At 55.8% G+C, this 10,084-nt stretch overlaps 1 protein-coding gene across 1 annotated transcript; it reads right to left on the minus strand.

Moving 5' to 3' along the window:
- Positions 1-4,179: 4,179 nt before the first annotated feature.
- On the minus strand, positions 4,180-8,951 carry SIX3 (SIX homeobox 3). The gene is made up of 3 exons (XM_068936467.1): positions 7,873-8,951; positions 5,485-5,644; positions 4,180-5,079 (listed from the first exon to the last, which is right to left on the minus strand). Exons 1-3 carry the CDS (start codon positions 8,637-8,639, stop codon positions 4,978-4,980), a joined length of 1,029 nt encoding a protein of 342 aa, XP_068792568.1. The 5' UTR covers positions 8,640-8,951; the 3' UTR covers positions 4,180-4,977.
- Between the last annotated feature and the right edge of the window lie 1,133 nt (positions 8,952-10,084).

The raw sequence follows: 10,084 nt of genomic DNA on the forward strand, positions 1-10,084 counted from the left end.
TAATTGACCTTATTATTGAATGAACTTCCCCTAATGATGTTTCTATGGGGACAAAAAAGCAAATATTTGCAGTAGAGCTAAACCTCCCTCTAATAGCTAGGCCTGGAATTAAAGTCAATCGCATTCCGGCTTTGGATGTTGCAAATCTTGACTTCCAGTGTAGTTTGCTTCTTTCTTTAAACCTGTTCAGCAAAGGACCTGCCTGCCATACGGAGAGCTGGTCCTGCCACTTCATCTCCGTTACGTTGAAGCAATTCTAACCACATGCTTCCAGACATTTACCTCTAACCTTTATTATTCCATTACTCTTTTGCATCTTTCTTCTTTTGCAGATCCCGAGGTGCCGAATCGCTTTGAAGCCTACTGTTCTGAAAACACCTTTCTTCAAAATAAAAAAGAACAGCCCCGAAAACAAAACATAACAGAAGTCCCTCCCCCCCGACACAGAAACACAAATCCTTTTAGTATCATTTAATCATGGCTATGTCCCCACACCCTGTGCCCTTTGTTTTTACCGCGCCACAGCAGAATATTTAGCGTGATCGTAGGTAATATTCCTGGTGCTTTTTCCCTCAACTCTTTCCCCCTCCCTCCTTCGCCTCCTTGCATTCTCCATCCCTCGGTCATTTTGCAACTGGATGTTTTGGTTCATTCCCTTTCTTTCTTTCTTTCTTTCTTTCTTTCCTTCTTTCTTTCTTTTTTTAACCATTTGCAAATTTCTGTGTATTAGGGCTCGCTACGGGGAGGTGATGCTGCTGCAGGCCGCGGGTGCCCGGTGCATTTTGGACTCGAGTGGGCGCGCGTGTGCGTGTGTGTTTGTCTGCACGCCCGTGTGCGTGTGTGTGCGCGCTCTGGAAAAAGGCAATGTTTGTCTATCTTCTCACCACACGCGGAATCCAGGCCAGTGCGATGCAGAGCTCAATAAGAAACTGCATGAATAAACACGAATGGAAAGTTGTGCTCAGCTAACCGAAGAAATCAGAGCAATACCAGGGCACCAACGTCCACATTTCTTTTCACTTTGGGCCGGGGCTGTAACCTTATCTGGGTATGCTAAAAATTAAGGGCAACGGGCAAGCAGACTCGAGTCCCTCTAAAAGGCTGCTGTAATTGATCGGGGAGAGGGAGCTATAGATTATCGGCAGCCTCGCACAAAGACGCCGGGCAGCGCTCAGGGCTTCGGGGGCCCGGGGGGGGCGGGGGAGCGATGCCCCGAAAACGGGAGCTCCCTCGGGAAAGAGGCAGCGCCGAGGGCGGGGAGGGCCGGCCTGAGCTGCCGCCTCCCGAGCCGGCCCGTCTCCCGCCCCGACGGCGCGGTGCCCACCGGGGCCGGTACCGGCGAGAGAGCCGCGGCCGCGCCGCCCCGCCGGCTCCGGCGGAGGCACCGGGGCGAGCTGCTGCGTGCCCGCCATCTGCCTCCTGGCCTAGGGCTTGCGCCTAAGTATTGATCAGCCGCACTTCAGCTTCCGAGTAATTTCATCTTAATCAACAGTCAGGCTTGTCACGGATAATAAACTAATACTGGAGAAGGCCTGTCGATAATGATCGGCCCGCGGAAGGTAAGAGCCAGGCCCTCCAGTTTGGCCATTTTCGATAGGCCCTATCTTCCCAGGGCAGACGGACTTAGTCGGTGAGAAGGCTTAAACGCAGATTTTCATAGATTTACACCTCAATCAGCCATTCAGGTTTCTAATGCAAATCCTAAAACAACAGCATTTATGTATTACGCAGGCCAGCTTGGAAGCAGCGTATCGTTACTTGCATCATTTCCACCCCGAACCAAAGAGACCCCGGCCGCCGTCCGAGCCGCGCAGCTTGTGCGCACCGGCCCCGCGTGGGCACACGCAGTGCGCAAAGGCCCTGGGGCTGCAGAGAGACCCCCCCACCCTGGGTGTCCCGCCGCGGGGCCGGGACACCCCTTCCCCCAGCTCTGCGCGGTGCCACTAGCCCCCCCCCCCCCCGGGGGCAAACGCGAGCGGAGCCAGGCCCCGCGCAGCGGCTCGACGGGAGAGACGGGGCAGCCCGGGATCAGGCGCACTCGGCCGGGACCGCGGCCGACAGCAGGAGTGAGGGAGGCTAAAGGCGATCCCTGGCCTCCTTTAGCTGCCGTGACACGACGGGGCGATCTTCTGGAGGCTTAATCGGGGAGGGGGGGGGCGGGAGGGAGGTGAAAAATACAAAGCTATCAGTGTAAGGCGAGAAAGGAGCGCTCAACTGAGGGAAATTATTGCTGCCGGCTTGACGCCTTCTAGCTGTAGTTTCGAGACGCGAAAATGAAGGCAGAAAAAGAAAAGGAAAAAAAAAACAAACTTTCGCGCCTTTGAGTCTTTTCAGTTATTCAATCCCGTTAAAAATAAAGCAGGATCAGAAAGACACTCCTCCGAGTGAGGAGCAGAAATAGTGCACTTAAAAATAATGTACCGCCACGGAAGTCACCTTCCTACCGAAAATCGAGGGTGACTCTAGGGGCAGGGATTTTTCTCCCCCTTCTACCAAGGCCTCCTTTGCTGCCGAAGGGAGAGAAGGAGCAGAACTACCTCCAGCGCCAGACTGGTGCGAGGGTGTCGATCATTTAGAAGCCTTTTATCCCCTCCTTGATAATTTTTCTCCCCTGAAAATGCTGCGTAGAGGGTGGGGGAGAACCAAGCCCATAAATGAGTCCTTTCTCCCATCCGAAAGACACACGGGAGTGCTATTGTTTTTTCCCTCGTTCCTCTTCAATCCCCATGCCAGGCCAGTCTTGCACAGCCGGGCGTTATTTTCATTCAAACCCCATCCTCTTCCATGTACTCGACGGGGCAGTGAACTTAACAACCCCGGCGCTGCCTGGGGAGGGGGAGAGCTCCCAGCGCAGCTGCTCGCTTAGCGACGCCCGCTCCGGCGGCGAGGGGAACCGAACCGGCGCAGGGAACCGGGCGCTGCGCGGGCGCGGAAGGCAGCGCGCAGCCGGAGCCCCGCGCGGGCGCTTCCCGGCGGCGGGGCCAGACGGGCGGCGGGGAGCCCCGGGCCCCGGAGGAGAAACCCCCGCGGGGCTCGGCGGTGCCCCACGCCCGACCGCCCCGTAAGGGAAGCTCTTCCCCTCCCGATTTCCTCCCCCGGCCGGGAGGGTCTCACGGGGGAAACACGTCGCCTCCGTGCTCGCTGCAAGGGCGCTGCGCACGTACCAGGGCGATTTCCTTGGGGACGCGGAAGGGATGGAAATGTATGTGCATTTCAGCGTATTCCTTAAAATAATCCCTTAGCGGCCTAGTATGAGTTTTCACACCCTAGGGGGTTCCCCCGGCTCCCCAGGTAGCCTCCCAGGGCGGGAGGATGCGAGGGGAAGTCCAGGCGTTTCCTCAGACTTTCCCTACACCTAGTCCGGACTTCCCAAAGGAGGGGAGGAGGGGTGAGGGAGAGAGGGCTCAGCCAACACAAAGGTAGATCGGAAGTCCAAATTAGTTTGGAAATGGTCAAGAAATTCCAGGCACGTTTCTCCCTAAAACGGTGATAAGTTTCAAAATTGTATTTTCAAGTAAAAACAAGTTTAGAATTTACCTCTCGTTAATCCACGGCTGAATAATCTGCCTAGGGCAAAGCAAAAGTTTAATTAAAAAAAAAGAAGAAGAAGAAGAAGAAAAAAAAAGAAGATGCTGAAATACTGTTAGTCAGGCAAATAAAGGCTTCTTTCAGCACATTACAATATACTCCGGGTTCGAGGGGAGGAGCCGCAGCCTGATTAGGGCGAGGAGTTTATGTTTTTGTTTTCACTTAAAGCTACAAAACAAATCCCGAAATGTCTTAAACGCTCTCCGGAGACACCGCGTCCTGCAAACAGCCGGCCCAAGCAATCCCTTGCGCTCGGAGTTCACAACAAAAGTACCGGGGGGGGGGGGGGAACTGGGGCCTGCGGCGCTGGAGGGCAGCGGAAAGGGCACCGCGGCGCCCCGCGCGCCCTCGCGGAGAGCGGCCCGCGCCCGCGCACGGCCGCCGCCCGCTCCTGCGCCCTCTCCGCCCCGACACCCTCGGGGCCTTCCTGGCCCCTGGCGCTGCCTCGGCTCCGCGCCCCGCGGCCACCTGCGCGGGGGCCACTCTGCGCGCCCCGCGGGCCGGCCGCCTGCGCGGGGCAGGGTGCGGGGCGGCGCGTCCGCAGAGAGGGCGCGCGTCTTCGAAGCGGACAAAAACACCAACATCGCGGAATAGATAAGAAAATGGAATACTGTATTTGATTTAGAAAGTTTGTACATATAGATAAACACGCAGTTAAGGAAACAATAGTTTAAGCGTCCTACGTGGAGTTTAAGAAGAGAGCCCCCAAAGCTGCTATGAAATACTCAAAATAGCTTTTGCATAAGATAACTACAGTTGCACCCTAAGCTTTTTTTTTTCCTTTTTCTTTTTTTTTTCTATCGCTGAGGTCCCTTTTGAAAACCTAGCACGTCAGATCTTGACAGCTAAGTTTGTGCAAGGAACACCGAGTCAAGGAAAATAAAAAGGAGAGAGAGAGAAAGGGTGGGAGGGAGATAGACAGAGAGAGGGGGAAGAAAGAAAGAAAGAATAGAGCAAATATCATATACAAGCATTTCTACACATATATTACAAACTGGGAAAATGACCGCATCATTAAGATATACATAATTCATATAAAATTTTGAAATAAAAATAAAAATCTGTTACAGTCATAACTATTCTTTTTCCACATTTATAACCAGTACCCACACAGGCAGTGACAGAAGTGTAGAAAAAAAGGTGCTTACGAATAAAATGATTGTCTGCTGAACAAAAAAACAGAAAATTGCATCTTGGCTGGACCATCACTTGGACTTAAAAAAAAAACAGAGAGAAAGGGAGAGGGAGAGAGAAAGAGAGAGAGAGGACCAACAAAAAGGCGATAAACATTTGTTATTTCCCTCTTCAAGGAGTTCCTTTTTAATTTTTTTTTTATTTTTGCTTTTTGTACAAATTCGATCGGAGTTTATGTTTGTTTGTTTTCCTTTACTATAGAGAATATTTTTTCCCAGATACAAATTTAATCATCATCATCATGCAAGTGGGTGAAATGCGTCCATGGAAAAGCGCAAAGGAGAAATCGTGCTTGTCCTAAAAAGAATACAATTGTCACTTTTGCTTTGTTATTTTTTTTTCTTTTTATATATATAATAATTATTATTTCCCCCCCCCCTCCCCGCAACAGCACCAGCGTTTGTGACTGTTGAAGTTTTAGCTCCATCTCTTGGCGGTGGCGTTGGCTGCCGGTGGCGGTGGTGGATCCTCTGATCCCTGGCTGTTTGTTTGCTATTCTGGCTGGGTCGGGTTTGGCCTTTCCTTCCCTCCTCGCTGTGTGTGTGCGTGCGTGCGTGCGGGTGTCCTGATCCTAGGTTGCCTCGTTTTGTTCTGCTCGGGTCGGGGAGAGGGTGCTTGGCTGTCTGGGGTTGGACTTGTGTTTGTTTGTTTGTTTGTTTGTTTCCGATATCATACATCACATTCCGAGTCGCTGGAGGTTACCGAGAGGATGGAGGTGCCCGTCTCGGCTCTTTCTGTCAGGCTGGAGACGCTGGTGGTCGGGCTGGCCGCCGTGGACGGGGACTCGGCCGCGCTGTGCGCCGGGCAGCCGGGCTCGGCCAGGGCCCGCATGCCGCTCTGTCCTATCGCCTGGTGCTGGAGCCTGCAGCGCGCCGGGAGACAAAACACAGCACAGCCCCGCTGAGAGCGCCGCGCCGCGCCGCGCCGCGCAGCCGCCCGGGCCCGCCGCCGAGCCCCGGCGCGGCCGGCCGAGCAGCCCGCCCAGCGCCCGGCGCAGCCTCCCGCGCACCCGGCCGCGTCGCCGCCGCCGCCGCGCCGGGCCGCGCCGAGCCGAGCCGCGCAGCGACAAACGCGGCGCGATCGCCGCTGTGCAGCGGGGAGGCGGATGGGGGAGGGAGAGGCGGAGGCGCTGCCCTGTGACCCGCACTACACGCCTGGCCATTTCTCCTTCCCCACGGTAATCCCTCTTCCCGCCGCAGAGCCCAGAGAACCGCCGGCCTGCTAGGAAATAAGGCAATATTTGCGAGCTCCTGAAGCGCGCAGCCACTGCGGAACGCGCTACAAAGCCCTGTCCTCAGCAGGGGAGCATTGCGCCGGGTCCTGACTTCGCTGCTCTGGCGAATAGGTATCTAAATATTTCCCGGTGGACAGAGATTTACCTTGGGGGCTGCGGCAGGACTGGGGTAAGCTAGTGTCCCGGGGACGCAACGCTATGGATAAAATAAAAAAGGACGATTGTGGAACACAACATTTCTCTCCGCTCTAAATTTAAGTCCCTTTCCCAACTGAAAGCCAAAATAAGCTTTCAAGTGCTTGTCCTTTCAGTGTCAACACTTGAGGATATATTGCTGTGGTACATTTTTTTCCAAAGAGGCAATAAATAATTTTCGATTTCACGGTCATCTTGTGAATATTCCTCTGTACCCGTTTATTCTGTTCAAAACACAGTGGAAGCGTAATTCAAGGATTAGGGGAAGGGGCTAAAAGTCCTGGACTGAACAAACAGACACAACCTAGAGCACCCAACACCACCACTGTGAATCAAAATGCACTCCTCTCCCAACTGATTCTCACCGGGTTATCTTCTATTTCACTGCGTACGGCAAGCAGAAAAAGATAGCCATTTTATTCTACATTTCCCATTATTTTAAGTTGTCTGATTTCAGCGTCTTTGATTTTTCTCCCATTTACAATTCCGGGTGCATTCATGTGCTGTCAACAGCGTTGAGTCAACAAAAGCATCCGTAGGCAACTTCTGTTTATTTACAGTCCTAGGCTGATCTGTTTTCCATTTAATGGAAATTAAATGGCGAGGCACTTTCAGGTTTCATTTCTCCTACAGAATCTTGAATCAATAGCACCAGTGCTATAATTAGGAGGAATTTGGGAGACAGCATTTAAAAGAAAAAGAAGTTTTGTTTACACGCTTCCAGTGGTAGCCGAACTTAAATTAAAATTAAAACAGTCCGTCAAGCGGGATTAAGGGCCCATTTTCAATTGCAAAATAACTTTTACGGAGGGTGGCGAGAAAAAAGGGAGGAAGGCTCGCTTTTACCACGGCAAATCAGAAATAGGAATAATAACAAAAAGCATCGAGAGACAGACAAATGAATGCAAGCGTAAACGCCTAGGGAGCACACGACCACAGGGCCAGGTCGCCATGTGGTGTAAACAGAGGGACGGGGAAGGGAAAGGAGAGGTTTTCCGATCTCTGAAAGGCTTTTCTCCATTTTCCCTGCCGAGATAAACGGGTCTGGGGTTGTGGGGGGGGGGGGTGCGCTCTTCCCCCGGTGCGTGCAGAGGGATACGAACAATTGCAGAGGCGCTGCCTGCTCCGCAGAGCCCCGCTCGCAATCGCACCGCCGGGCTCAGCTCTGCGGCGGGGGGAGCCGCGCCCGAGCGGCGCAAATCCCGCGAAACCAAAACCAAACCGGAGCCGCGCCGGCCGCCGGCTCCTGGGGGAGCAGGACGCGACCCCCGGGGAGAGGGAAGGGAGGGCCGGGCTCTGCCCCGCCGGGGGGGACCCGCTTGCCCCGAGCCACACAGCCGTACACAACCACACAGACACGCCGAGGTGCCCGCGGCCGCGGGGTGCGTCCAGCCCTGCCCGCGCCCCGGCCGCCCGTGGGGACCCGAGCAGGGCTCGGGCCGCGCCGCGAAACTTTGTCCCGCGCCCGCCCCTGCCGCATCGCTGCGCTGCCGCGGAGAGCTGCGCCCTGCCGGGGGCACCGGCTGCCCTTGGCGGCGGCCAGGAAGAGGAGGAAGAGGAGGAGGAAGAGGGCAGGCGAACGCGCTCTGCCGGCTCGGCGGCCGCACCGCCGGTCCCCGCCGCTCCCGCTGCCCCAGCGGGGCCCCGCAGCCCCCACTGACCTGTTTTTAGCCGCCGCTGCTCTGTCTCTCTGCCTTCGGTTTTTGAACCAGTTGCCTACTTGCGTGGGGGTGAGCCCCGTGGCCTGAGCCAGTTCCCTTTTCTTGCTGGGGTTGGGGTAAGGGTCCTGCAGGTACCACTCCCTCAGGAGGCTGCGAGTCCTCTCCTTGAAGCAGTGCGTCTTCTGCTCTCCATCCCAAATGGTCCTGGGCAGCGGAAACTTCTTCCTCACCCTGTATTTATCAACCGGCCCCAGCGGGCGACCCCTTAGCTTCTCGGCCTCCTGGTAGTGCGCTTCGAGCCACATGGCCTGCAACTTGCCGTGGGACTCCTTGGTGAATTTGTGGTTCTCCAGGATGTGGTAGAGGTCTCGGAAGTTGCCCGTGTGGAAGGCGACCACGGCCCGGGCCCGCAGGATGGATTCGTGCTTGTTGATGGCCTCGCATGCCCCCGGTGCCACCGGCAGCGACCAGAGGAACCTCCCCAGCCTCTCTATGTCTCCGGTCTCCTCCAGCGTCTCGCAGACGCTGGCCACTTGCTCCGGGGAGAAGTTGAGTGTGGGCAGCTGAAACATTGACAACTCTTCGTGGGGTGCCCGGGAGCTGCCGCCTCCGCCGCCGCCGGCCCCGGGGCTGCAGCCCGAGCCGCTGCCGCTGCCGCCGCCGCCGCCGCCGCTGGCGAGAAGGAGGGAGCGGTGGTGCGGGTCGGCGGCGAAGTTTGGCAGGAAGAAATGGGTGGGATAAAGCTCTAGCGGGGACCTGAACACCATGGGATGACCGGGGAGAGGGGGAGATGAATCAAGGAGAAAAGAAAGAAAGGGAGGAAGAAGGGAGGAAAGGGCACACGCACCGCGCACGCATCCACACCCGCACAAGCACACACAGCCACATAGAGGCACGGGAGCACACACACATGCACACACACGCACACACGCTTACACGCACACACACACACACACGCACACACACGCACGCACACGCACACACACACTCACACACACCCGGCCCCGCGCCGCCGCCGAGTCAGGATTCAGTGATTCAACAGCAATCGCCCTAATGACAACAGCCTCATAATATCTCCCCTAAATCCACAGTGAGTGCAGCACTGAAACATTTTGTTTCGCTTTTCTATTGGTCTTCTGAGTGTCGTTGTGGCGTTGCCATGGCACCCCCTGCCAATCACTGTCAGCCCTGCCAATCATTACTGAGTACGTAAGAAAGGTTTTTACCACTTCGCCCAAATGCACGGGGGGGAGGGAAGCAGGGTGGTTGGTGGAAAAGCGTGGTTTTTTTTTTTTTTTAATCTTTGCAACTCCTAATCTCAGCACTTCCCCTTCTCCCTGTCTCTCCCCCCTCCCTCTCCACACCCCTCCTAAATAAGGGATCAAATAATGCGAAAAGCAGTGTGCACATATTTGTTGAATGGGATGAGCAATTAGAGGGTGGAATATTATTGTGATCTTAACGAGCCTCGTTAAAGCTAAAGGAGATATGGGGGGAAAGTAAATGGGCCAGGCTGGGATACACGTTCGGATAAAGGGCTCCTAACTGAGACAATTTACACATGATTTGCACGTAGTTTCACTTCATTCTGCCTATCTGAGCACTAATAGTGCCGGGGAAGAAAAGAAAGATGAGATCATTAGACCCATCCTCATGCCGGTGACCCTCCCAGAAGCGAGCACATACAGTGCAGCCCGGGTTTAGCCCTGGCTCCCTGTGCCCTCCGCCGAAGGAGGTACCTGCCGGACGAGGAGCTGCGCGGGGCTGCGCGGGGCGCCGCGCAGGGCGGCCGGGCGGGCGCGGCGGGGCTGCCAAGCCCCGGCCGCTCCCGCTCCCGCCGCCGCCCCGGCCCCGCGCCGCTTCCGCTTCCCTCTCCCTGCTCTTTCGCCTTTCCACTGCGCTTCTCTCTCCCGCTGCCTTCCCTCCTCCCCCTCGCCTCACCTCCTGTCGCCCCTTTCTTTCCTCCGAGGCAGGTCTCACCCCGGCCCGGCCGCGGCTGTACCCTGGCCCGCGCCGTCCCCGGCCGCTGCGGCCCCCCACCTCCCTCGCCGGCCGACGGGCAAAGGGGGGGGGGGCGAGCGAAAGCGGGTCTAAACCCACGCCTATTTTCCTCGTAGTTATTATTATTTTTTAATTGGGAGCAAAGAAAATCTGTGTGGTGTTTGGGGTCCATCCCTCAGTAAGAGCTAGCGAGGTCGCCAGACCTCGCTAC

Source organism: Struthio camelus, chromosome 3, assembly GCF_040807025.1.
Source record: "Struthio camelus isolate bStrCam1 chromosome 3, bStrCam1.hap1, whole genome shotgun sequence".
NCBI lineage: Eukaryota > Metazoa > Chordata > Aves > Struthioniformes > Struthionidae > Struthio > Struthio camelus.